Consider the following 27,158-nt stretch of genomic DNA (forward strand, 5'->3'; position numbering starts at 1 on the left):
CGTCGTCGGCCTTCCGTGCCCGCCGGACCGCCTCAAATTTCGCCCTTTCTGCCGATCATCCAGCTCTTTTTCAATCCGTGCCTCAGCATCCACCACGCACATTCCCTGCGTCTAAACAAACTTGCGAGGCGTTGTGTCTCTCCACGCTCATTGTCGACTCTCACACTTACACCTCGGTCACTGCATGGAGCGTGCGTCTGCTCTTAACGTTCGCAGCTCCTGAACGACATTTGTATCGGACCCATTGGCACAAACAGAGGACAAGCAAGTGTGGCTATCGTGTACGTCATCCGGCATCGAACGTTTGGCGTTGTTGTGGGGGGGAGGGAACGCGAGGAATGGGAGAATAATTCGAGACATCCGCTGATTGCACCTGCCACAGACCTCCCACACGCGCTCTTGCCGTGCTGGTAGCCGACGGACGCCCGCGTCGGTCTTGCCCTGGAAACGAGCGGTGAGCTTCGGACAGCGCAGCCCAATCTTACCACACACACCGTAGAAAGGCAGCGCCAGAGATCAGTAGGTTTCCCTTCCGATATGGATTCCACCCAAGTGCATACGAGCTATCGCACCATGCCGCGATGCCTCGCACCTCGAAATGTTTCTGACAGGATGTAGGGCGCCATGAATCGCTTCCTCAAAAGAAAGGACAAGAAGAAGGGGGAGCCAGAGCCCAAGCCCGAGCTTAACATCGCAACGGCACTGCCAGCCGCCGATGACTTCCGAACGAGTTTGATCTTGCCTGGCTTATCGACGCGTTTTAGCATGCTCAGGGAGCAGGACGACCCCAATTCCAAGCTTGGAAAAGCCAGTGACGACAGCGTGCTCCTCCCCAAGCGACAGTCCCGCCTGCACGAATTCGGGTTCGCCCCTGGAGGCCTCACAGACATAGCCGAAGTCTCATCGTTGAAAGGTTCCCTCAGCGATTCCCTAAATGGCCCAATTCGGCCGCCGTTCGCCTCGGAGCGCTCGGGCTCCTTCGACAGCCAGGCCACCGAGGAAGGCGCAAGCATGATGAGCAGAGCACGACCAGGAGAGGGTAATGTTTTGTTTGGAGGCAGGCAAAAGATCTATAAGATTGGTGGCAGCGGAACGTCAGGAGGCAGGCTTCTGTACGACGATGATGTACACTTGTCGACGTTCCAGAAGATGCGACGTGAAGAGAAGGAACGACTTGCAGCGGAAGAGGCAGGCGAAGCTGTCGGTGAACCGTCAAGTCCTACCAAAGATGCCTATTCTCCATCCATAGAAGGATTCAACCGTCGAAGAGAGACGTCATCCTCAACCAACTCTGGAAGTAATGCGCGCATTTCTACCGCAGCAACCTCTGTGGCTTCGCAAGGCGCCAACTCGGTGACTCCTGGGCCTACATCGCCTACGGAAATCACCAGATCTACGACCAAAGCACGGAGGCTCTACGACCAAGGTCTAGACCAGCAAATGTATGAGCAGCAGTCGTCAGCCATGAACCGCCTCAACTCGATTCAAAGGACACGGGCACAGACCGGTCGTGCTACCCCTCCGCTACTGTTCACTCAAACAAGATCTGCGACAAACTTGAGTGATCGCTTCACAAAGGGCGGAGCTCTCCGTATGGAGAGTCCCACTTTCCAGGTCAATCCCGGTTTCCCCAACGGCAAAGACTCTCCGACGAACGCGTCAAGCCCAATTCTTTCTCGACCCCAGTCGCCTTTGAGCCCATTGGCCAGCGACAGCGAAGATGCTCAAACACTCAACACCGCACTCCACCCGCAGGACAGAGGAAAGGCTACCGCGATGGGCGCTTTCAACAAGCCGAAAAATGCCTTCAGCGAAGAGCAGTACCGGGAGCGTCTCAGGCAGATGCAACTGGAACGCGAAGCATCGATTGCTAAACTTGACAGTCCTCGCAAGACCACCTTCCCGGACCATGTAGAGCCACCCGTGCCTCGGAAACCTTCTCTGTCGGAGCGCACCGAAGTAGAGAACCCCAAGAAGCCATCTCTGCGAGAGCGTGCAGAGCTGGAGAAGCGAAAGCGAGCTGAAGCCGGCGCTACGACAGCTGGTGCCGCCATGGAACGAAAGCGGTCCGAATCATCGGCGAAGCCCAAGGAAGCACCCTCGGCATTCTCAGTCTTCCAATCAGCTGCACACCAAATGAAGGCCGCGCCTGCCACGGCCTCTCAGTCTCCGATTCTGTCGCCTCACAATGTGCAGTCGCCCGATTCACAAAAAGGGACCACCTTTTTCGCCTCCGCTGGGTCCAGCGAGGACGAGAGTGACGCCCCTCAGCCCGCTCCGAAATCTTCGGAGCGAGGCCGCCGGATAGAAAACCTCCCTGTGGCCACTGGACCTGCCCCTTCGATCCTAGAACATCCTGCTCTTCGCTCGCGAAGCAATTCGCGGCCACCGCAAAAGTCTGATCACCCCGCGTTGCGCTCACGTAGTGACTCTCCGCCAACTCAGGTTGAGCCTCACTCGTCACCAAATCCAGAGCCTTCTGGTAAGTTGGATCTCGACTCTCCCACGCTGGGTCCCAACAATGGTGGGCTTAGCGGCCTCATCCGACAGCATCTGCGCAATGTCAGCAATGTCTCGTCGAACTATGATGACGATCGTCAAAGTATGATGAACCCTCCACCACTGCAGACGCAAAACATTGGACTAGGTCTTCAGCGCCGACAGCCCCAAAAAGAGACAGACACGCACTCGAACTCGACCTATAACCACTCGAATCCTTGGGATCTTGATGACCTCGAGAGCAATCCATTCTACAACGAAAGGGCAAGCATGAGCTCTGTGAGCCCTGTGGATGCGCCTAAACCCCAACCACAGGCCTACCCCATCTCTCCAATGTCGCCTCTGTCTCCTGATACGCCCTCATTCACGCAGGATGAGGATAAAACGCACCAGCGTGGCCGGAGTGTAGAGGAGCACGAAGCTTTTCAGCGGGATCTTGCGCAACGCCAACGTGCCATCCAGGAAAGTCTCCGCGCTCGTGCTGAAGGTCGTTCTACAAGCCCTGCACCTGCACCAGGCGGGTCTGGAGGTCTGAAAACCGCTCTCAACATGCTGCGTGCGAAATCAAGCCGGGAATCTTTCGCTACTGTCGACAGCCACCGAAATCCAGACGGTTCTCTTAAGGCAATGAAGGTGATTGGTCTTGGTGCAAACTCGGTGAACGCTAGCAGCACTTCTCTCGCTGGTGTCCCCGAAGGAGCCTCTTTTCGCCAAAAGCATATGCGTGCGCTCCCACACGGCGAGCCACGACAGCGATCTGCAACTGGCGACAGTAATCGTGGTGTACCTCCGCAGAATCGATCACCTCCCACGTCCAGCAGAGGCTCGGGCAGAGATCGATCCAGCTCGGAATTATCATCTGGCCGCTCTCGCAGCCGTCCTCCCCAATATCGGGACGACCTCCAACAGGCTATGGGCGAAGGTGTTGGTTCTAGATCTAGTCATTATCCTCCTAACTCTACTCCGTCAATGCCTGGGTACTCGGTCAACACCACTCAGCCGTTGCCTGCCGAGCGACCATCCCCTGATCAGAGCCGCAAGTCGAGGTCGCGAAGCAACAGCAAATCAGCCGCCTATTTTGAGTCGAAGCATTTGAAGCCCATCCAGACCGGCAATGGAATGCCTAATGCTCCGGCTGCTCATATGTCTGGAAGCCGACCTCAACAATCGCCTGGGCTTCCTGTATCACCCCGACCTTCACCTGGCGGACCAAGCCCCGCTTTCCGTCCTCAAGTCTCACCTCTGCCGGTTTCCGCAGCCAACACCCCGCCGGTGTCGAACCCCGGAACCCCGGACAAGGTAGCTTTCAACCCGGATGCGAGGCCCCCACCTATGCCAAAGGTTGGCACCCTGCGAAAGAAGTCCATTGCGAAGGCCGATATTGGCGAGCCGGTGTTTGTTTCGACAACCTCAGTCATAGACACTGTCAATCTGCCGCCCGGAGCTTCGCTCAAGAATGGTATGGAGACCCCGCCGCCACCAGTTCCTCCAATCAACCCGCGAAGACGCTTTGGTTTTGGGCGCTCGGAGCATCGCGACCCAGCGATCCATGCTGGTCTTGATGCACCTCATGCTCCATTTGCCAACTCGCAGAGGACCAATTCCTACGAAGAGATGTCTGACCAGTCTGCTTCATCCAGGCCAGCATTGAGAAAGACAATGAGCGAAGGGAGGAGCCTACACGGGAATGCGCAGATCCAGCCGATGAGCAGCCCGCCCATGCCCGCCGGTCCATTCGCATCCCGGAAACCCTCACCACCTCGCCCCATGAACGGCGCGCCTGTGACACAGCGGAATATGGACGGCGCGATGTTCTAGGTCGTCTCCCCACATCGCCTGCCACCGGCACTTATAAAAGCAAACTTTTCTTTTCAATCTCAAACTAAACGCACTAACATATCGCATTCACGTACCGATTTAACTTCTACTATGGATAATTTCTTTTTTCGAACTTGCGGCATGTGCGAAATACGGCCTTTTTTACTTGTCTTCAACTCAGCAATATACCTCTTGGTCGGTCTCGGTTCTGGTCAAATGTTTTCCTTTACTTGGTTGCCTTCTTTTGTTCATCTCGTGAGGGACACGTAGGGATCTGGATTTGTAGATTGTGACCTCCAATGGGCAAACCATACAAATGTTGGGAACAAGGCACCGTGCATAGCTGGATTATGAATACGGTGTCTTTGGCTGGGGGCGCATTTATGGGGCTCATATGGCCGGCCTAGTGTCTTCTCTTAGTATCGTACTTTGTAGCAGAGTACTTTTGACGGAGGGGTTATAGCTGGTCGTGTACGTTACTTGCATAAGCATCGCAAGCGGAATGAAAGTGTCATCGAAGTCATACAAGGTCGCATGTTCGCTGTTGCGTGATCGCTCTCATGTCGAGATTTCGCGGGATCACTAAGGGCACACACCTAGCTTGCTATTTAGTTCTTTGCGACCTAGATCTCGAAAGGGACTAATGACTGGCGTGGAAGCTATGCAACTGTTTGTGCCTCGTGCCCAAAGCCGGTCAGGACATTTGCGGCGCTGGTGAGGTATCTTGCAAGTGAGGGTCAACGAGAGGAAAACATGTTTAGACGGAGAAAGGCTTTTGATTGTTCAGAAACGTTTGTAACAGCGGCCGCAAATGCACATGTACCTCTATAACATATGCATCCCTGCTTCGAAGAAGAAATGCGTTCCTTTTCAACTCATCACACCCGACGCATCCCCCTCCGCATCTTAGCAAACAAGCAGGATGGTACCCGCGACATCATCGATGTACCCAGATAGAATGGTGTCTACACAACAAACAGCTACACGCGGGATAGGGTTGGAAGGTAGCGTAGCGAGAAGGGAGACTTTGTATGGTCTGGTACGCAAGCACGCAAGTATGCAGGGGGGCCCGAAAATAAGCTGGCCCCTGATCGCTAGGCTAATGCAAGGGGCGGGTCGCGTAATGTTTAGTGAGATGATCCCGGACATCGCGCGGGTAGATGCTGTGGATGACAAAGGTTATTGCAACTCTCTGCTCGACTTTCCATTCTCACTGACTCACCAACCTGTACTTTCAACAAGCGTTCCTCCCCCCTGTCGCGTCGCTGCTGTTGCTGCGAACAGTGTGCTCTCCGCGTCTTTCACGGCTCGCTTTATCGCCTGCGCTGATGTCCGTTCATGCTCAATCTCAAATCCAGGTGCGATCGTCCACAATGCCATAGCGACTATGAGGAATACTCTGCAGCTGAGCTCTCCTGCATAAACCCGCATCACGTTCCGAACCATGTTGCACCGTACCAAACTGCGCCTCAACCCTGATGCGCCTGGGCATTCTGTCGTATCACTGTAGTTGGAAACAGCGAGCCATTAGCGTCACCTAGCCCGCATGGCCAGACATCTGGACACTGAACAAGTTATCCGTGCTCCTGCTACAAAGGTCGTTGCGACGCCCGTCCCGCAGCCATCAAACTCCCGGTCCCCAAAACCCCATTTCTCAATCACTCCGTTCCTTTCCATTCTTCTCTCCCTACTTTCTTTTATCCTTGATTAACTCTTTTTGTCACGATCCCTACACAAACCCAATATGCGCTTCTCCATCCTCACTCTCGGCGCGCTCTCTGCCTTCGCGGCGGCACAAAACCTCGGCGACCTTCCCACCTGCGCACTCTCCTGCTTCGCCGTTGCAGTCCCGGGTTCGGGCTGCAGTCTCACAGACCAAAACTGCCAGTGCACGACAGGAAAGAGCGCCATTGAGAAGAGCATCACCGACTGCGTGCCGGGCAAGTGCTCGACGGATGAAATTGCTAGTACGGCTTCCCTTTCGCTTTCGATCCAAGTAGACTGTGGGCGCTAACGGTGGACTGCAGAGATCGCACCTGCTGTGACCAAGCTGTGCGCTGCGGCCGGCGTGACTGTTTCTGACCTGCCGACCGCTGTTTCGGCGGCATCGTCTGGGGCTAGCAACACAGAGAGCGCGACGAAGACAGGTGCGAGCAGTGCGGAATCGGGTGCTGCTTCGTCGACCAGCAGTGGACCGGCACAGTCAACGGGTGGCGCTGTAGTAAACGGTGTGTGCTTTGGTGCTGTGGCGCTCGGCCTCGCTGCGGCGTTGATCTGAGCGGGGAGTCGCAATGCACAAGACCGATGTACGATATATAAGGAATGATGGGAGGAACTTGAGAAATATCAGCATGCGGCTTGGTGACGGTAATGCTACTTTGCTGTACTGTACCGTCCGCAAGGATTATACCAAATGATACCATTGCTTCGTCAACACAACAACACTGTATATCATCGAAGCTGCTGAACTTGGACATCAACAATGCTACCCATCTATCCAGCTCTACTTTTACCTAGCGCTAATGCCCGCATCAACGAAACAACGCCCGACGCACCAATGCGATTCCACACTGTCTATACAACTCGCAGTACCCATCGCACAAACGTGCACCGTCCTGACAGACATTCATGTTCCTACAGCTCATTGTGCGCCGGCAGCACAGTCTGATGTCCCTCCTTCACACCACACACCGCTGGTGTACCCACCTCCATCCTATACACACACTTCTCCTCTTCGACAATCTTCCAAATCTCGTCCTTCTCCGCGCACGCCAGCACGACCAACGTACTCCTATTCGGCCCATTCCAGCAGTGCTGTCCATTCTCGTACTTCAACGCATAGCGTTCCCCACTACCAAGCCCCTTCCCATCGGCAGGCAGATCATCATCCACCGTTATCTTCTCAATGCGCACGAAATTGCCCATACCAGTATGGCCCCCACCCTTCTTAGGCTTCTGCGTCGTCTTGTCCAGGAAGCAGTGCTCGTACGTGTACTCCCCGCTATCCTGGTTCACGCACACGCCCTTGAGAGCACGGAAAATGGAGTCCGGGCCGTACTCTTTGGTCAGGTCCTCGTTGTGCTTGGTCAGCTCGTTGCGGTCGTTGTCGAGGTCGCGCTGGGCGGAGGAAAGCTGGTCGCGGGCGTCGGTGACGCGTTTGCTTTCCGGGGAGTCGGTGTGTGGGTCGGCGAGGATACCGTTTTCGATGAGGGTTATTCGGAGGGCGCGGAGTTTTTCGTCGACCCAGGTGCGGACGGGGGTGGGGAGGTATTCTTCGAATTTGTAGACTACGATGCACGTGTTAGTGTTGCCCGGTGGGTCGAAGAAATTGGCGTTAGAATGGGGAACTTACGAAGCTCGACATCGGACTCTTCCTCGGTATCGAAGTCGTCCCACTTAATGGCGCTTTCGGAGGAAGGGTTCAAGAGATCTTCGAGATCACGGTCGCGGGCAGAGTTGTCTTCTTCTACAGGCTGTGAAGCTGCGTAGTCTTCCCAAGCCTTGACCGCGCGCTTGACACCCTCGTCGTTAAAGTTGGGGTTGTACTCCTCCTTGAAACGCTTGAGGATAGCCTCGAGCTCTCCCATCTTCGACTTCGCCGCATCCCTCTCATCTTTGACTGTCCTCAGACTATCCGTCAGCTCGTTCACCTTGTCCTTCGCCAAGCTCGACAAGACGCCCAACTTCCCTCCCTTCCCGCACCCCTCACCACCTTGCCCTTCTCCGACCTCTCCACATCAGCCAATGTCCTTATCAACGCCTCCACCTTCACCTCCTGGCCCTTGATCTGAGCCTGCAGCGTCTGGATCCGGTCCTCAACCTCCTTCCTCAGCCGCTCCGCCTCGGCAACGAGCTCTTTCCGCCGCCTGTTCGCATTGCCCAGACCTTTTTGCCGCGCCTCATCCTGCTTCTTCCACTCTTTGCCAATCTTTGCACACCGGTCCTCGCATTTTATGCCGCCAACGCCTTCCCACTCGTCGCTACCGTCGCAGCATAGCTCGTAGTCGCATACGCCATCGTTGACGTTCGTAAAGGGCACGTAGCTCGCTATGTGGCCCTTGTTCTTACAGTAGAAACCTGGCAGGGCTTGGGAGGCGTTGATTTTAGTGGCGCCATAGCGTGAAGGTTGCTTTGGTGAGAGAGGAGAGATGTATGAGCACGCGGAGGTGCCGGGCTCGTCGCTGCCGTCGGGGCAGTCGCAGTAATCGTCATTTATGCGGGAGACATCGAGCTTGAGTTCGGGGTTGGAGATACACGTGAAGGATGTTGCGTCTTTATAGTACTTTGCAACTATAACATGTGAGCTACACTTCCTTCAATTGCTACCCAGCAGCTTCGGGGAAGCTGTGGTGGTGTTACGTACAGTCGGGGCCTACACCACGCGGTCGCGGGGCTTCCGAGACCGCATTTGCGGTGGCTGTGATGAGAGGAAGGAGGATGGCAATTGACGAGAGCGCTTGTCTCCCCATCGTGTGAGTATCTGAAGAACGAAGCTCTGGTGAGCTGCGACAGTTGCATCGTGAAATGTGGCACCTCAAATTCCGACCAATCAGAGGAAAGCGGGGGCTTGGCGGCTTCGCCTATCTTTACCTCGACCTAATGTCAGTACACTCCTCCATTGTCTGCATCACCTACAGCACCGAGAAGAACGGCAACCCTCCTGTCAAAATATTGACTAACAGCTGAGGATGCCTCTGTGGAGCTCTTGGTCGATTATACGCGGCATGCTCAAACGGGCACCTGCAGCTTAGCGGCGCTCCGCAACACCTCGCAAACGAGCATGTCACTGCACATGAACAGCGGCACATGCCTCTGGGAACAGGATACTGACTCTCCCAATCTAGTGTCTTCAAACGAACGTGTTGCAGCTCCTAACGGCATAGTACACAGACGCATGGACGCAAGCGCAACCCCTTCACGAAGAAACACCGCTGAGCATCGCGGACTGATCGAAAGGAAATTATTACCGGCTCAATTGGTCTTGAGATTCTACAAGAACGACAGGTCGTATAAGCTTTTCGTCAAGTATGAGAACCAATAACATGCAATGGCCACACATGGGCTGCATGTCCGCATATCGAAGAGACCGGCGTCGAAAAGCATCTGCAAACGCCCTGGAAGCCCGCTTTTCCCATGAGCTATAGTCATCTCGCTTTGAGCCTCAACCTGTTCGACGTGAATGCTGCCCGCGCGCCCATTTGGAAGCACCGACTCCGGTCGAAGCGTTTGCTCCTGCAAAAGCATTGTATTTCCCATTCGTCGCGCTACCCCACTACGGCCTGCAGACCTTTACCATCGTACCTTGCCGACGGCAGAAGCTTTTCATCGATTGAGCAGACTCCAAGATCATCTAAGAGAATTTTTTGAGACCAACCCCCCGTCTCATGCTTTGGAGGGGATTGAAGCTTCGAGAATGCGGATCTAGTTCAAATGGCCCAGAAGCAAACGCTACATGCCCACCTGCATTAGGAGCTATGTATCATACCATGGGACTCGCGCCCTCGTCCGTTCGTCAAGCGTGCGGCGCTCCAAAGAAGCGTTTGTGACCTAGGCAGAACCCCATCAATGTACCATAAGAGCTTTCTGATCATGCTCTACCCTGTCGCTCAACTTGTCACTTCAGTTCTAACAATCGACTTTGGCTGCATCATCCTTGGTTGTCAGATCGATCCACTCCTATCTCTTTGTATAAGTTATACAAGTCAATACTCCATATGGAGGACGCAGTAGATTGGAGTGATAGCCCCATCGAATCATCACCCCTCCTTGCAGCAAACCACCATGGATTGCAGATGGCATTCGAGGAGCCTGAGCCCAGGTTTCAAGGAGATTACACGTTTGCCATTGTCGATCAGGAGCACATCAATATCCCTACCGGAGAATCTTTCCCTCCTTGTAAGCTAACTCATGGCAGGGAAACTTACCCCATGCTCACACTCTGCAGATATGAACGGCGATGGGCGGCTCAAGCCTGCCAACAGTCGCGTATCCAAGATGGGCATAAATCTCAATCGTCGGAAGCCCACTTGGGAAGATTACACCAACTTCGTCTTGTACCAGGGTAGCCAGAAAGTCTACGAGGCGACTTTCCTCGAGAATTTCGTGGCTCACGCTCTCCACCCCAATCAGCTCGAGGCATGCTTATCTACGGGCCACAATACTGGCCAGAATGTCCATCAATACCTCAGATCCGTCTCGGACAATGTGAACAAGCTAGCTACTAGGATGATCCAGAACACTCATTCGCGGATAATTAGCTTCTTGGCGAACGACGACAGAGAGACAATAACGTTCTGGGACTTCGAGCAATTCAACGAACGGTCTTTTGCTGATTTCCTGCCCGGCAACACATTCCCCGTTGTCGATCTGATGAGCCGGTCTTGGCATAGGGCTTTCAGTCATCCTTCTATGGTGCGGTATAGCGCCACGCAGTATCAGTTCGGTGCTGATGCATCACCTTTCGAGGAGCTCGACGATGTTACCGGACAGTCATCGCTCTTTCGTGTCAGAAGCGCGCCTTATGTAGCTCATGAACAAAACGTCCGCCCTCCCCGCACGAAGAAGCCGAAAACTTGCCACTTGCCCGGCGCCCTGCCGCGTAAAGGTACGGGCGTGCCTCGCAATAACTGGCTTCAGGGGTTTGGGGATTATGGCCTCACCGGAAGTCCTGCTGTCCCAGGTGACCATGGGAATTTTCAAGAATCCCCGCTCTCCGGTTTGTCTGCTAGGGGCGATTCGGGTGCACCTGCTACACAAACTAGTTGGAGTGGTGCAATTGACAATGTTGACGAATTATGCACAACTGCTGGTGGGAATATGCACGTGGGCGATGATACTGAAACGAACTCGGTATGTTCCTTCCATTCTCAGACTAAAACGCCTAACCGACTTGAGGGTCTCGTGGCTGCATATGGGCCTGATGTACTTTTACAAGAATCAGGTCTATCTCCCTTGCCAGAGATTACCCAAAGCGATGCTGCTGGCACGGTGGACCCATTGTGGAGAATGGCGCTGATTGAGGATCACAAGCAACGATTAGCGGAGAAAAGGCCAAGAACGCAGCAGCAACGAGAGACGCCACTGAAATTCGACGATTACATCGAACGAGCCATTGAGCAAGGTGATTTGAGGCGTCTTGCGCCTGGTCTTCGAAGGATAGCAGACTTCGTCGATCCGCCTACTCTTGATTCGGAACTGATACAAGCTCCGGCTAGTCTGCACAACGCCCGCCTAGAAGATCCGCCGGAAGGGCTCGGCAGCGACAACGATGATCCGCAGGCTGAGCTCGTCTTGCATCAAGAACGGAAGAAGACGAAATCTACAAACAAGTCCACCCGCTCGAAGCGGCCAAATAACGATACTTCTGCTAGTGGATCAAACAAACGACGGAAGAGCCCGCAATACGCAAAGTCCAACCTTCCAAAAACTGCGCAGGCTGCCTTTGAACGAAATCCTAGTACAACTTTCTCATCAAGCAGCCACCCGGCACATGCAGATGCCTGTCACGGTACTTCCAAAACGCTTGAAAATCACCAGCGGCTCCCTCCGGATGCTTATTTCGAGAAGGTTTCTGAACAGGACCAATATGCATGGCGGTGTAGCATCAAACACCCCATGGGTTATTACTATAATGCAGGTGACAGAAAGAACTGTCCGGGCTGCTTTACTGCTTTGAGTGAGAACCCGAAACGAAAAGTAATGGACTTCTATCTGCCTTCACGTTCGCATTTTTTTCAGCCTGCGCCAGGCATCATCTGGAAGCCTGGAAGGCCGCAAGGAAAGCCCAGGCGAAGCAAGCATCTATCGCACAACAGCATTGCCAAAGACGCATACTGGGATGCTATCAACACTGGCGCGACTACAGATGAGGCATTGAAGAAGGGAATTATAGCTGTGGAAGCGTACTTGCGAGGGAAAGAGGAGAAAAGAGCGAAGAAGGTGCTGACACCTGAGCCAACACCTGAGCCTGTCGACCTGGGCCCCCACTCCAGCGACTCAAAGACAATGGAGCATGGTCAAGAGCTCCCGTTAGGTGCATACTGGAAGAAGCAATTCCGTTGCGATGAACTTGCTTGGCGTTGCGACATCAACCATGCACTTGGACGCTATTATCTCGCTGGTGACGTGAGGTCATGCCCCGGCTGTGGATCGTGCAGATCAGGCCCTGGAAAACACCCTGAAATGGACTTTTATCTTCCCGCTGGCTCAATTGCGCGACAAGAGGCTCCCGATCTAGTCAAATGGAAGCCTCGTCCGCCTTACAGGCTGGCGAAGAAGAGCAAAAAGGCAAGACAAGTTGTATCTCACAACCAGTTCTGCTCAAAGAAGTACTGGGAGCTCATCGACGAAGGTCGCGAGCACGTGGAGGGCGGTGCAAATGAAGAGGCCCTCGCGCTTGCTGTAAAAGCCACCGATGCTCACATCGATGCAAAGTTGGCTGCTACTCAAGTGGAGCTAGAGAAGTCAGAGTCTTCCAAAGAGCAAGGCTCCAAGCCCAAGGGCAACCCAAAGCCAAAGAGCGAACCGAAAAATCTGCCTGAATCTGAGGGCAACAGTTCTGTGCGACATGGCCGCAGTGGTGCGCGTCTCTTCTCATTCGCCTCCCCCTCACCTCTTGTCCCCAGGAAGAGTGGTAGCGAAGAGCTCAACGACAGCGAGCTTGGCGAGGTTACCGAGTACGAGACGGGAGAGGATGACGAATCCGCACAGGAGATCATATCAATATCCTCTGAAGACGAGTCCACTTCTGATTCGGACAGTGAGTAGCGGAACGAAAGATACAATGATTCTAGACGGACTTTCTAAGGTACGGCGAATGTATGTTCAAGTTGAGCACTTTTGTACGCTGACATTATTGTGGCAGGATCTTACGTGGAGGTTGTGATTGTGCTCGAGAGTGTGATCGTGCGTGCGATTACGGAGGTAAATTCGAACGGACTACGACGAAAGTGGCTGGAGAGCCTGGTGTGTATGAGCCCCCGATATGTACGTCCTTCCGCCCTCGAGCGCACTGGTCATAAGTGGGAGCCTGGATCATGCCTCTACGATCGATCGGCGAGGCACTGGAGTCCATGCAGTGAGGCGTTTCCCTTCAGTATTTGTAAAAAATTGATCTTTCTACCACACTCTAGGGTTGTATATTAGACTGGCTATACGAGACACCCGCAGCTGTCTGCCTCGTTCGTACGCGGTGATTCGCGCTATCGTGATGAAACAAGAGGAGCGCTGCTGACCACCTACACAATAAGGATTATGTACGCCATCCCGTACTAAACATGGGCTCGGACGGCAGAGCTGGGGGGTTTCGCAATGTACAGCTCCTAGTAACCTCAAAGTTCGGCCCCATGATGAAATTGTGCAGCAGCGCTAACCACAAGACAGGATACGAGAACGTGCAGTACGCCTTCTCGTGCTTAACAATGGCAACAACGGAGGGACCTGGACGGGTTAGCAATCTATAGCAGGCTTATAGGACCTAAATTGCGTCGACGTCTGCGATTCCTAACGTGACGAAGGTTTGCGAAGGTACACGCCGAAGCACCCGAATTCTTCCATTGCGCCTCGCCAACATTTCGCAATTACAGCCTCATTATCCCATCAACGAAGTTCACAGTCGACATCAGTTCATCTGTACAAGATGAGATGGTGGTATTGCAGGGAATATGCGGTCGGAGTTCGGGCGTGGCGGAGTAACCTCATCTATCGCCCAAATAGGAAGTCGAGTGTACCGGACATGCAGCCCAAGGTCTCGGTCATTGGCTGGTGACACCTTGAAACAAATGTACGTTGTTTTCGGCGACGCGTGAAGACTGCGTGGCGGGCTGCAAAAGAGGTCGCTTGCCCCGCGTTTTGCGTGCGATGATTTACGCTGGTTCTGCCACCGCATCCATGTTTTCTAGGTAGACGTTGACAAGCTAGCCGTTCTTTTACTTCTCACCACAGTCATTCATTTGTTATGCATATTTAGACATGGGGCTAGCGGGTTTCCTGTCTGTCTGGTGTGTACTGCAGGTATCCGTTTTGGGAGCTCGTGCTCTTGGTACGTCAGCTTTCCTCTCAAACCATCTCGACGATCGTGATTAACGAGCACAATGAGCGTATGATTGATACCTCACAGACTGCAAAGACCCAAGCAGTTTCACAATTTCCTCACCCTCCGACGTTGCGGAGTTAAACAAATGCACCAACGTCACCGGACGCATCACCATCTCCCCCTCCGCACCCCGAGACATCCAAATCAACGGCCCAAAATCTTTGAACATGCTCCAGGTCACATCCGCCAAATCCCTGCGCTCGATATCGTCCTCTTCTGTCCAGTCGATCGATAGCATCAAGCTCAGTGGCCTGCCCAATCTCGCATCCCTCAGCTTCTCCGCGCTTAACACCCTAGAAAGTCTACAGCTGGAGGACCTCCCCGCCCTTGAGAATTGCAGCTTCGGTCTGGGACCGCGGACTGCAGTGAAGGTGTTCAACACGAGTCTGCAGAGCGTAGAATGGCTTAAATGGCCGGTCGCAACCTCGCTGAATATCTCGAGTAATGAGAATCTCCGGGCGGTTAGCCTGCCATGGGAAGTAATAGATGGGGCTGTGGAAATTAATGAGAATCCTGCCTTGGAGAAGGTGGATGTTTTCTCCATCAAGGACGTGAAAGGAGACTTTACGTTGGAGGGCAACGACGCGCTGAAGAGTTTGACGTTTGAAAAGTTAGAAAGCGTGGAGGGGAATGTGCTGCTTAGCGGGACTTATGGAAATGTTTCGATGCCTGTGTTAAACAAGGTTGGTGGAGGGTTGACGATCAAATCAACCGACAACATTCAAGAGTTCTGCGATGAGCTAGACAAGCAGGGGTTGAAGGCAAAGTACGAATGCACGTCCGAAGTGCAGAGGGCGGATGATGCGTCGGCAAAACCTGCACCACCGAAGAATTCAGACAGTGCTCCCAAACCTTCTGATGGTGTGGATGAAGAGGATGCAGGCGACGACTTGACCATCGGCGCCAAAATCGGCATCATCACCGCCTCTGTCATCCTCGGTCTCTTCCTCGTTGTCGGCGCACTGTCCTTCTTCCGCGCCAGATCTCGAGGCAAGGTGCGGGAAATCGTCATCTCATCTCCACGACCAATTTCTGCACCGTCGGTAGCGGCGAGTTCTGCCTCAAGCCCAAAGCTGGAGAGTGCTGAGGCTGTGGCGGTGGGGAAAGGAGTAAAGGACGTGGGTGGTGTGAGAGTTGTGTTGAATGGGGAGGAGATGAGGGAAGTGGAGGTAGAAGGGCGAAGGGGGAGAGGAGAAGTGCGGAGGGAGGAATGGCGGAGAAGAGTGAGTAGTGCGGGGAGTGAGGTGCCGCTTATCGAGAGGAATCCGCTTGTCTAGGTGGTTGAAGTATTCTGTTGATAGACTACATACTTGAGTATGTTCCTACTGTCCTACTCTTTCCTTGTCGTCCTACTGCATTTCGGCTCATCAAATCAGGGCATAGGCAGGGCTTCTTTGCTGCCGACGGGCATGCGTTCAGCCTCAGCCTGCCCAAATCCCCGCACGATCTCAGCCTCACCCGCCCTACCTTCTCCTTTGCGTTGTCTGTGTCTTCATTCTGTTCACTTCACTGAACTGTGTACCGCTTGTATAAGCTCTGTAGGCATCGCTGTTTGTGTTCAAAGAGCAATCAGACGTGAAGACAAATTCCTGCGTCAACTCGGACAACAAGCACCGGAGCACAACCCAAGCTGTTTTTACCAAACTGTTCTGTTGACAACTCTAAAAGGTGTCTGGACAGCCTACCTCACACCAAAAAAACTTAACGGAACAAGATGAACCCCACCGAGGAGCGCAAGCGTCGGCTCGGCAGGAGTGGCAAATGAGCCCTCCAATTCGGTCGCTCAACGGTCGACTCCTGCACCAGGTTTACGCAATTCCTTTGAAACTGCAACAGCCGATATGAATATCGCAAGCTGGCCGCAGCGGTGGCAGCCCCGTCCAACGCCGATCCCTCAGGTCAGCAAACTTCAACACATATCAATCGTACGGAAGCGTCTCAGTCACCACTCAGCTTGGTACTTCTGCATCCAGATTACATAATGATCGCGAAAAGTACAGGTAGGGCCTCGCGTTCATAAACAAACAGACTATACGGCACAAGGATATCAAATCAGAGGATGTCCTTGTTCAGCAGGGTAACGTTCTCTATACAGGCTTTGGCTTTGCCTTTGGTTTCAGAGCTCGAGGACACAGCACTATAACGGGTTATCTGGGGGACTTCGCGCGAAGATTATGTGTACTTGAGGTTACCAAGTACGATAGCCGTAATTCGAAATCATATATGTGCAGCCTCGATTGTGCATATGCCGGGATGATAGCTACACTGTTCCCAAATCAGATTCCGTAGTCTTCTATGCAAGGGCCTTTCTACCAGAATATCGCCACAGAAAGGTCATCATGCACGACACAGTGTGATAGAGACGGTAACTGGCCAAAAGTTGGGGATATGCTAGCGTGGGAACCAGGGGATAGGCTTTTCGCTGCCAAGGGAAGCTGGGATCTCAGATACAGACCGGGGAAGTCACTTCTAGGTGACTGCGCGTCGTTTCATTGCACCGATTGTCGCACCAAGCTAGACAGTCTAGGTGCTCAAGCAACACTGTTGTCCACCTCGTGAACATGTAAACAAGAGGTGTAGAGGGCTAAGGACAAATGTGTTAGGTCCTTCAAGTTGGGTCAGTTCTAAAACTCCAACCCCTTTTCCTCGCATCACCCTCTGGCCTCCCGCGCCTGCTCAAGGTTCTAACCATACTCCAGCCTCGGCTCCTACCTTCCTCTGAGCCGTCCAGCCCGCCTTCATACCTCCTTCTTCGCTGCTCTTCCGCACTCTGCTGCTTCCAACCACCCTCCGTACGATCTTCTTGCTTCTGCGGCCACAAGATCTGGTGAATCTTTACAGCACGGAACATCATGCTAAATACCACGAGCCACGTTACAATCACAAGGATCGTCATCGCGCACCCTACATACTGAATTGGCCTGTTCCCATCCAGTGCCTTCGCAATCGCAAACGTTGCCGTTGTGAGCGCCGTATTCGGAAAGATGAACGAGTACCACGTCATGGCGAAGTCCATTTTGCCTCTGCGCACGCAGCTATAATGTGCACCCACGCTTACGAGGAAGAACCACAAGGCAAGACCCCAGAGCCACAATCCCATGAAGTTCGCGACGATCATGCCGACCTTTCCCGCTAGCTCGCCCATGCCTTTGCCCATGAAATCCTCGGGCACGACTTCGGGTAGCGCCTGTCCCATGGTGACAATGCCGGAGATGGTGAAGCCGGAGGGTCCGACACTGATGAACATACCTGGTCGCAGCGACTCCCTGGGCAGCTTTTGCGTCATAAGGCGGTATATAAAGGCGGAGTAGATCATTAGAGAGACAAGGAAACCAATGCCTTGGATGACATAACCAGACAGGATGACCAGCAGCGCGCGATTAGGGTCCGATATCTTGGGAGCGAGATTCCCCGCATGCGGGCCGATAATTAGCAACGGATACGCAGGGAAAATCCACACGGGTGTCATCTGGGAGATGGTGAAAGTCTGTGTGGACCACATGATGAGGTAGATGCCAATGGAGAAAGAGATTGCAAGACCGCAGTCTATCCAGAAGAGGATCATCATTGTTTTCTCGAGCCAAACTCCGGTTTGGTCGACGCCGTATTGGCTGATGTTGATCAAGATGGTGCCAAAACTGATGATTGCCGCAGGGATGAAAAGACTTTCTGTGGGGTGGAGGAAGGAGGCTTTGAATGTTTTGGGGAACCAGTAGAAGCGGAGAGAGATCATGATGACGTTGAAGAGGAAGAGGACAATGTTAAGGATGAAGAAGATGCAGCCCAGGGCGTAAATGCCATGGAAGCGGAAGGGTACTGTCACGCTGTAAGCCGGGTGTAGTGCTGATAGGTCGATCTGGGTTCGACATACCGGTGTATAGCACGTTTGCGATACCACCAGTAGCCATGGTCATACAGAACCATGTCCACGTGAAATGTCGTATCCTCTCTCTCCAACTTAGTCTTCGTCGCTCGTCCGACTCCTTCTCGGCTCCCTGCAAGACTCCCATGTCGCCCGCATCGCTTGTAGTTTTCCTCGCTTGCGCCTTCCCCGCCTTCCTATGAATGCGCTTCTCAGGATCGCCATTCTTTCCATCATCCCCATCTCCGAACCCATCATTATCCGAGCTCGAGGGGAAGAAATCGTGCGACAGCACGTGATCGTCTTCAAACGGGTTGCTGCGATCAAGACCCGGCGACGTGACTTCGGGGTGGTTGCGCCATCTCAGTCTTTCTGCAGCACTAGATGTGGACTCTACCGAAGAGCGGCGTGATGGAATTTGTGGTCGTGGTCGTTCTGCGGTCGGAGCGCTCATTGCGTTGGGATGTCGACCCCGCAAAGTCACGATATGGGCCGTGAGGTAGAGTTTTCCTCCACGCGAACGGTGACAGGAGATTCAGGGAAGGAGGGACATATAAGGATAGGAAAGATACGTGCATCTAGGTTGCGTTACCTGAGTCACGCAGCCCTTTGACAGAACTAGGATGCGATTGCAAGACTAGCGGAGTATGACGTCGCCGGACGTGCTTGCCTTGCGTATTCGCAGGTTAGAAGACAGTCCTTGCGAGCCAGCCCAAAATTGTCCAATGAGAGAGACTTGGTTTCAGAGATGAGGGTATGATAACATTCGCTAGGTACGGATATGCGGGCGAAACGGTGTGCTGGCTACAGTCGTAGTGCGGTCAAATTCGGCTATCGGCACTTTGCACGCGATTCTAGTGTCGATCATCCGTGTCTTTCCACCCACGTTACTATTCGTTGTTGCTGTTCTCATGGTCATGATGTCGCCAGAAGATGAGGACCAGATCTTTTTATCGTGATAAGTGTAAGATTCAGCCCACTCTGAAAGAGCATGTCGAGAAAAGAAAGTCGGGATCGTTGCTCTTCCCGAGCTGATAACTGCAGTGAGCATCTGTGCGTGAGAAAGTGCGAGAAGATTTGCATTCTAAGAAGATAGGATCATAATGACAATGAAATGGTATATACACGAAGTGTAGCTTCCTGGAGCAAGCCTTGGAAGGTAATCATCCACAGGTATCTCCTAGGTCTTAGAAGAAAGACCCAGCGAGTGCATCTACGAAGGCTTGGGCAACAAGCTTGTGAATGGCCTGTCCGGCGTGGTATCCATCGTACCACTGTGGCCAAGTCAGCAAACAACTACAATTCTAGGAGGCTCACAAAAACATCAACGTACCAAGCACGTAATGCCGTCGGCATTCGAACACTTCGCATCCGTAGCACCATACTTCGATGGGTTCTCCAAGGCTGCAGTGAAAGACTTCTCCGTCTCGACAAGCTGTGCCGTTACCCCGCTGTTCGCGCTCGTAAATGTATCCATTCTAGTCTTCAGTTCCGAGTTCCAAGACGAGATGCTCGAGACCAGCGTTGTGGTATCCGCCTGCAGGAAGCTCGGCGCATTCTGGAACGGCGGTACAGTGATGAATGCAAACTGGCTCACTCCAGAATCCGTCAAATTTTGTACCAGATCGAAGTACTCATCTAGTACCTTATCCGTCGGCGGAGTGGTATTATCCCAGAACGGGTTACCCAGGTCATTGATACCGATCCAAATTGCGACGAGGAGGTTCTCGGAGGTCCATGGCGCGTATTCAGGCTTACTGGCTAGGTACTGGTTGAAGTAACCGACTTGTTGCTTAACATCGGGCGTGCTGCCTCGGACAAGCGATGTATCAACGGTGGCACCGTAGACGGCAAAGTCGTAGGTCAGGAGTAATGAAGAATTTAGTTGTTCGGTTACAACGCCGGCCCAGTTCAGTCCGCCGCTGGTCGTAGACCCGCCATTACCCATGGGATTGGTCGCCGAGGGATAACCGGACGTGATCCAGAAACCGGTGCTGGAGTATGAATCGCCGAACACGACCATGTACTTTGTGCCATCACCGGAAGTGTTGGCAGCGGAGGAGAATGGAACATTGAAAGCGGCTGCCAGAGCCAGAGCGCGCGAGAAAGAAAGCATGGCGATGCTAGAGAACGAGTGGGACCAGTGTGAAGCGCTACCCTGCGGTCGAACACATCAGAACGATTTTGACAGCGGATGTGCTGGTTTCTATGCTATCGGATAACCCATGAAGTTCCATGTCCACGAATACGCGGCTCAAGAAATACGCCAGGCTTGTTTGTGCTTCATTGCTCGAAGTGGGGCATCGCGATTCCTCCGCCAATGAAACGACAAGCTTCGTTTCAAGTGTTTGGTCCATCCGCAAACCTACTCCGAATCCGATCAATCCTTTTATTACAGGCAAAAGCATAATGAAGATCGGTCGAGTGGTTTCGTATGTCGAATATGGAGTGCGATTCTTGAAGAAAGGCGCACAAGTGATCCTATGCAGGTCGTGCTCTCACTTTTCGTAGAGGAAGACCATCTGTGTACCTGTGAGTTTGCACGTCCAAGTTCTCATGGCATAAGGCTTTTGTAGTATCCAGCAGACGCCGCTGACGGGAACAGAGAACTGGAAAGACGGAGATATGTGCCTCCCAAGTTTAGCAAGCAGTTCCTACTTCGAGGCGCGCTTTCTCTATAGCAAGACGTGCAAGCGTGATTTTGAGAAGCACAATATCTGAGACTTACTAAGTATAGTCACTTCATGCTCCTCGACCATTACTGCGACGATACATTGCCCTGAGCAACTTTGCTGGTGCTAGCGAACCCTTAATAAGCGTTAACGCATTCGCTCACCTCCCGATCCAAACTCCATCAACAGGTCGCTAGCTCGGTGAACCTGTTATTGAAAATATCAAGTTGCTGTGTTCGACTTCATACGAGCTACGAGCTGTTCACGCAGCGCGAACCCACCGTGAGCTGCCAGCAGAATCTTGTATGTGCGCGCTCCGTCAGTCCATCATGTTCGAGCCGGCATGGGATGCATTTCACCACGCCTCACTGATCTCTTTTGGCACTTTTATCACGTGCGATCAGGCAACATTCGTGGAAATCGCCTCACTGTTAGTACCCGCACACACGCAAACACAAATGCGAACAGCGGACCGAGCCATCAACGTGGAACATATCGGAGTGACCGCACCGGACATTGAGCTCACGTGACATGGGAAGTACTGCGGCTGATATGCGAGACACGAGTACAGGAACTTGTGTCCTTTGCAGCAACACCTCTCGACTTGGCATTGCCGGCACTTCCTCTGCGGGAGGGGAGCGGTAGGCTTCGCCTACTTGCAGCCACAGCAATCCCCCCTGTTTGAGCCGGAACCTGGAATATTCGCTTCCGCTGTAGCCAGATAAGAATGAAATCCCACACCAATCAAAAAAGAATGCGGCCCACTGTATCGACACGCAGGTATCGACATGCGCACATAACATGGGGTGCTGCTGAGAGCATCTTTCGCACGTGAAGTGTTCAGCAACGAAAATCCTACTCAAGCTGACTATGGAAGGATCACAAATAGGCTATGGAAGGATCACAAATGTACGTTCTACACTCTGTCCAGTGCCAATTCCTCGGCGCTGATTTGCACCGCTGACAAATGGCGGCGAATCACGTCATCCCTCGGCTTCTGCGTTGCGAACCCACCAAGTGCAACACTAACCTCCATGCACTTCGACACAGGCGAAACTCGATTGGAAATCGTATCTATGCGCTAAGGCGGAAATCGACCGCATTAGTGTACGACTTTGCAAGGAAATCCAAAGTAGACTGGGTACCAAGTATATTAGGTCCTCGGCCTCCCCCATCATGTCCACAATTGCAGCATCAACAGCGAACTTGACAACCACACCTTTCACATCCACACCCCAACAATTCTGGAGCCCCCAGGTTGATTTACAGCCACAATGTCGAGTTCAAGACTTTTCCAGCCCCTCAAGCTCGGGGATATTCAGCTTAACAACCGAGTTGCAATGGCCCCGCTAACTCGGTTCCGTGCCGATGAGAACCATGTGCCCCTCCCTATGGTTGCAGAGTACTACGCTCAGCGTGCTTCGACTCCTGGAACCCTTCTCGTTACAGAAGCCACTTTAATCTCTCACCAGGCTGGTGGATATGCCAACGTGCCGGGAATCTACACTCAGGCGCAGATCGACTCATGGAGTAAAGTGACAGAAGCGGTGCATAAGAAGGGCAGCTTCATCTACCTTCAGCTATGGGCGCTCGGCCGTGTTGCCAGTCCCGCGCAGGCTGAGAAAGAAGGCATCACTATCAAGACGTCCAGCCCCGTGCCGCTTGGCGAGGGCTACGCAACACCGAAAGAGATGTCCATCGAAGAGATTAACGAGACTATCAACGACTACGCACAAGCTGCTAAGAACGCAATCGAAGCCGGCTTCGACGGTGTGGAGCTCCATGGCGCTAACGGCTACCTCATCGACCAGTTTCTCCAGGACAAGGTCAACCAGCGCAAAGACTCCTACGGAGGATCCGTAGAGAACCGTTCGCGCTTCGCCTTCGAGGCCGTCAAGGCTGTTGTTGACTCCATCGGTGCTAAGAAGACTGGTATCCGTCTTTCTCCCTTCAGCGTCTTCCAGGGCATGAAGATGGACGACCCTCATCCGCAATTCAAGGACATCATCAAGAAACTCGATTCGCTCAATGACCTGGCTTACATCCACCTGGTCGAATCCCGCATCGACGGCAATGCCGATATCGACCCGAATCCTGCTGAGCAGCTCCAACCTTTCGTAGATACATTCCGCAACCCCGTTCTCATTGCCGGAGGTTTCAAGCCGAAATCTGCGCATGATCTGGTCGACAAGCAGTATCCCAACAAGGACGTTGTCGTTGTCTTCGGCCGCTACTTCATAAGCACGCCAGATCTCGTGTTTCGTTTGGAGAAGGGTATCGAGTTGACCCAGTACGACCGCGATAGTTTCTATATGCCCATGAAGGCGGAGGGGTACACTGACTACCCTTTCAGCAGGGAGTTTTTGTCTACGCAGGCATAGGGGCGGTATCAGGACTTATTTGCATTTGCTAGCGGGCTGCATTAGTGGCGTTGGGTATACAAAGATACCTGTGCATATTAGCCTACAGCGCATCTACAATCGATAACTCATGATCAAGTAATCGTTCTAAACTTCTAGCTGTGCATTTGTGGAATATTTTAAGGATTCTGAAATTTTGAGTGGTCTCAGTCTCATATAGGTGCATGTATACTTATTATGATAGAGGTTATCCCTAGCAGATGTCTTCTATCTGGGAAAGCTCTTCGCTAGCAATTGCCAGCAAGTGATAATTTCAGAACGCTAGTGACAGTCGAAAGGTAGCGCACATCTACCTAATTGCGGAGCCCCGATGTCCTGCCTGATCGCGGGTTAGATGCATGTGGATTTGTATCATACCCTTCACGTCGTCTATGACCTCCTCTCACAGCAGTTCCTCATCTACCACAGGCTTTCGTACTGCTGCAGACGAAACGGCTTCAGAGTGTACAGCGGAAGCAAACAAGCCATCGTCTTTGATACCAAAGAACTCCCTGATGCTTCTTGCCTCTTCGCTCATAGCGATTGTAGCATATGAGGACGGGTCGAGCGGGTCATGGGAGAATCCAGAGGTCTCCGTGACCCATTCGTGACTCTCGGATGCTGCAGATGGAGCGGCTACGGACGGAATGCGAGAAGCCGACCAGCTATTTGGGGTATCGTAGCTTCCTCCGAGGATTTGACGGTCACTTGCTGTCTGATCCGAGGTGACAGAGGCCGTGGTTGCGCCACTTGAAGGATCCAGCGTGGAGCCTGCGGAAAGGCATTCGAAGTCTTCCTTGCCCATGGCTTCATGCTTTATCATCTTCTTGAGTGGTCTGTCTGCTGAGCCAAGCGCCAGAGCCTCCGACGAGATCGGCAAATTCGCAAAGGGTACGATGCGGGAAGCAAAGTCACCGAATTTGACGTACGCTGCCCAGTCCTCTAAGATTTTGCTCTAGTACGTACGTCAGCATGACTACAAAGCCCTAAGTCTAGATAGCACAGACTAAGCTCACCTTCTTCTCATCCGCGACACTATACTTGTATGCGCACTCGCACCCGAAATAGTATTTATGCCTCAACATCTGCCGCACGGCTTTCATCTTCGCATTATCCTCTGCAATCAGATCTGTACGAAAGGTGCTCTCCAGATCGAGTACCTTGATGACGGGCTTCCACATAGCCACAACCGTGCCCTTCGGATCGGCATCGTACGCTTCAAACCATACCTTGGCACGGTCGCTCGCCGGTAGTGACTGGAACCCAGCGTAGGGACGTGCGACGCGCCACTTGCGGATGATTTCTTTGACGTGCGGTAGCAAGAATTTGTTCACGATATGTGCCTTCCAAGCGGACTGGGCGGACTTCGCGGCACGCGTGAGGTCGGCGTTGGTCTCAGTTTCGCTCTTGTTCAGGAATTGGAGGATCGAAGAAAGTAGGGCTTGCTCTTGGATATTGTGATACAGGATGTATATGAGCTTGCAAGCTTGCTTTATGAGTTCCGCTTTGGTTTCTCCGTCCGACATTTCGCCACAGGCCACGTCGCATTTGGATGAATTTGCAACAAAGCTGAGCCATGGTACTTCGGAAGCGTATATCGGTATCTGCTGGCCCGTCTCACGATCCTCGGCCTCGATACGCTCGCGTTTAGGTGACATGGCGACTGGGTCCTGCTGTTTTGCGGAGATGGGCTAAACGAAAGTTGCGGGTTGGAAGAAGAAAGCAGCTAGATATGGGTACTGACAGTTTTTGGCTGTTCGCTATATCGAGGGGCAAACGCAAGTGAGGGAGTCTAAAAGTAAAAGATGGCCGGGAAGGTGTCAAGACGCCTTCCACCTTCACTAAGTCACGATCAAGCTGGGAAGATCGAGCACTTCCGATGCTAGAGAGCAGTTTCGGCGCTCTCAATACTTGCATTGACGCTACGAGTGTACGATAGGAATTCCATATATGGCTGAATTAGTTCTGCACCGTCCCCGCATTCTCCCAAAAGAATCCGCACCGCTTTGTATTATCGTAGTGCCTATCGTCCACAGCTCCAAGCTCTGTAAAGTTGACGGTCATTACTTCTCCACTTGGCTCGTATTCCGGCCAGATTGGCTTTGGAACACCGCTCCAACTTTGCGCGTTAGGATCATTGTGGACGACAAAAGAGACGTACCAGTCCCGCAAAATACTTGCCAGCGTTACATTGGCGCCGGGCTCGAACGCATAGTCGAGATCAGCTAGATAGGGGCCGACGGCGCCATGAAGTTGCGTACCGACATTGAATATCTGCTTATATACGGGAACACCGAATAAGGCGAGCGAGGAAGCAACGTAGTACGTGGGACAGTTAATAGAGAAGTCGCTACATTGCGTTAGTCCGATCAAATGGTCCGAAAGTGCGAAGACATACCCAAACCAGGTTAGACGCTGCCAGAACGTGGAATTGAACTGCTCCTGAGGATACAGTCCGAACACATCTTCCACAAATTCCTCGTTGGCTCGTGGGAACTGGTTTCTTAAATCCTCGGTCTCTTCCTTGATGGTGGTCATCGACTGGTTACTGAACGTAAAACCCTCGTATCCTTCCCTGCTAGTCCATGTGGGCACTTGTACAAAATGTCCTGCGCGGAATTCCCGAGATGGAAGGTCGCGGATTAAATCCCCGTCTACGTAAGGTCCGTAGTAGAAGTTGCCATAGCCATACGCTTTGTCCGCATATGCCGAGATGTAAGTGGTCTGTGTAGCCTCCTTCAATATCTCTTCTGGAAGTTCGTGCAAGCATTCGAGTGTCGAACAATTTGCTGACGCCAACAGATTATCGTATTGCTTTGCCAACTGCTCTTCCCTAAGATACTGTTGCCAAAAGGGGAAATCCGCCATTGTTGCTCGAAAAGGTGGCTTGTCAACCCCTCCTTTCCATATCAAATGGCTTGTCACACTCCCGCCACCTGCACTCCCGCCCAAAATTGTCACTCTTGATGGGTCGCCTCCGAAAGCTCCGATATTCTGTTGTACCCATTCCATCGCAAGTCGCTGGTCTAATAAGCCAACATTGGCCGCGCCACCTGCTTTGGTATATCTAGTGGATCCTAGGAAGCCGTACGCACCGAGGCGGTATTGTATGTTAACGAAAATGAATGAGTTCATCGAGTGGCGCATTAATGCATACGGCGAACTCTGGCTTGCGTATCCCATCACGTAACCACCGCCCGGTATGCTCAATGCGACTGGGAGGTTACTGCCCTTCGTTGCATTTGCAGGAACGTAAACATCGAGGAACAAACAGTCTTCTGATCCGACGATTTGAACAGGGCCGGATATTGTCCACTGCGGAAATCCTTGCACGCAAGGCGGGCCGGATTGTGTAGCATCCACGATAGCATCGGTCATATTCTGCGGCTTGTAAGGCTGCGGTGCCTTCCAACGCAAGGGCCCGAGAGGACCCTCAGCAAAGCGAAGACCGTGGAATTCGTTGATTTCGAGGGTGTCGTTGTAATGACCATGGTACTTAATATAGTCCAGATCGACTATAGGTCCAGCAGTAGCTTGTGCGAAGGTCGCTACGATCAGTTGTTTCGCGAGTCCGAAGAAGGCGGCTAGCTTGACATAGGGTGCCATTGTAAATAGATACTCATGAGTGACTGCAGTGTTCGGTGTTATCTGTATCAACAGTCGAAAGCTCTCGAGATGGCGGTGGCCTTCCGAGATTAATAGCTGGAAGATACAAGCGTGGTGCCACTGCATGACGTGGCCAAAAATAAATCGAGTAGATACACTCGCGACCTTCCTTGAACATAGCTCTTGCAATCTAACGGGGCCGAAGTTCC

General features: G+C 52.8%; 9 protein-coding genes across 9 annotated transcripts; 4 read left to right on the top strand and 5 right to left on the bottom strand.

Moving 5' to 3' along the window:
• Positions 1-624: 624 nt before the first annotated feature.
• Positions 625-4,317, top strand: N0V89_008345 (uncharacterized protein; the record flags this gene model as incomplete). The annotated part of the gene is made up of 1 exon (XM_056217101.1): positions 625-4,317. The coding sequence occupies one exon, from the start codon at positions 625-627 to the stop codon at positions 4,315-4,317; it is 3,693 nt and encodes a 1,230-aa protein (XP_056068657.1).
• A 2,634-nt stretch (positions 4,318-6,951) lies between these two features.
• Positions 6,952-8,786, bottom strand: N0V89_008346 (uncharacterized protein; the record flags this gene model as incomplete). Its single annotated transcript, XM_056217102.1, has 4 exons — positions 6,952-7,604; positions 7,670-7,947; positions 7,995-8,607; positions 8,681-8,786. The coding sequence occupies 4 exons, from the start codon at positions 8,784-8,786 to the stop codon at positions 6,952-6,954; spliced, it is 1,650 nt and encodes a 549-aa protein (XP_056068658.1).
• A 1,245-nt stretch (positions 8,787-10,031) lies between these two features.
• Positions 10,032-13,083, top strand: N0V89_008347 (uncharacterized protein; the record flags this gene model as incomplete). The annotated part of the gene is made up of 2 exons (XM_056217103.1): positions 10,032-10,212; positions 10,262-13,083. 2 exons carry the CDS (start codon positions 10,032-10,034, stop codon positions 13,081-13,083), a joined length of 3,003 nt encoding a protein of 1,000 aa, XP_056068659.1.
• Positions 13,084-14,408: 1,325 nt separating this feature from the next.
• ecm33_2 (cell wall protein Ecm33) lies at positions 14,409-15,687 on the top strand (the record flags this gene model as incomplete). The annotated part of the gene is made up of 2 exons (XM_056217104.1): positions 14,409-14,414; positions 14,488-15,687. 2 exons carry the CDS (start codon positions 14,409-14,411, stop codon positions 15,685-15,687), a joined length of 1,206 nt encoding a protein of 401 aa, XP_056068660.1.
• A 1,331-nt stretch (positions 15,688-17,018) lies between these two features.
• On the bottom strand, positions 17,019-18,726 carry N0V89_008349 (uncharacterized protein; the record flags this gene model as incomplete). Its single annotated transcript, XM_056217105.1, has 2 exons — positions 17,019-18,226; positions 18,282-18,726. The coding sequence occupies 2 exons, from the start codon at positions 18,724-18,726 to the stop codon at positions 17,019-17,021; spliced, it is 1,653 nt and encodes a 550-aa protein (XP_056068661.1).
• An 870-nt stretch (positions 18,727-19,596) lies between these two features.
• Positions 19,597-20,388, bottom strand: N0V89_008350 (uncharacterized protein; the record flags this gene model as incomplete). The annotated part of the gene is made up of 1 exon (XM_056217106.1): positions 19,597-20,388. The coding sequence occupies one exon, from the start codon at positions 20,386-20,388 to the stop codon at positions 19,597-19,599; it is 792 nt and encodes a 263-aa protein (XP_056068662.1).
• A 1,830-nt stretch (positions 20,389-22,218) lies between these two features.
• N0V89_008351 (uncharacterized protein) lies at positions 22,219-23,325 on the top strand (the record flags this gene model as incomplete). The annotated part of the gene is made up of 1 exon (XM_056217107.1): positions 22,219-23,325. The coding sequence occupies one exon, from the start codon at positions 22,219-22,221 to the stop codon at positions 23,323-23,325; it is 1,107 nt and encodes a 368-aa protein (XP_056068663.1).
• Positions 23,326-23,746: 421 nt separating this feature from the next.
• Positions 23,747-25,001, bottom strand: N0V89_008352 (uncharacterized protein; the record flags this gene model as incomplete). The annotated part of the gene is made up of 2 exons (XM_056217108.1): positions 23,747-24,298; positions 24,360-25,001. The coding sequence occupies 2 exons, from the start codon at positions 24,999-25,001 to the stop codon at positions 23,747-23,749; spliced, it is 1,194 nt and encodes a 397-aa protein (XP_056068664.1).
• A 301-nt stretch (positions 25,002-25,302) lies between these two features.
• On the bottom strand, positions 25,303-26,949 carry N0V89_008353 (uncharacterized protein; the record flags this gene model as incomplete). The annotated part of the gene is made up of 1 exon (XM_056217109.1): positions 25,303-26,949. One exon carries the CDS (start codon positions 26,947-26,949, stop codon positions 25,303-25,305), a length of 1,647 nt encoding a protein of 548 aa, XP_056068665.1.
• Between the last annotated feature and the right edge of the window lie 209 nt (positions 26,950-27,158).

Source organism: Didymosphaeria variabile (genome assembly GCF_027946475.1).
Source record: "Didymosphaeria variabile strain IMI 356815 chromosome Unknown scaffold_6, whole genome shotgun sequence".
NCBI lineage: Eukaryota > Fungi > Ascomycota > Dothideomycetes > Pleosporales > Didymosphaeriaceae > Didymosphaeria > Didymosphaeria variabile.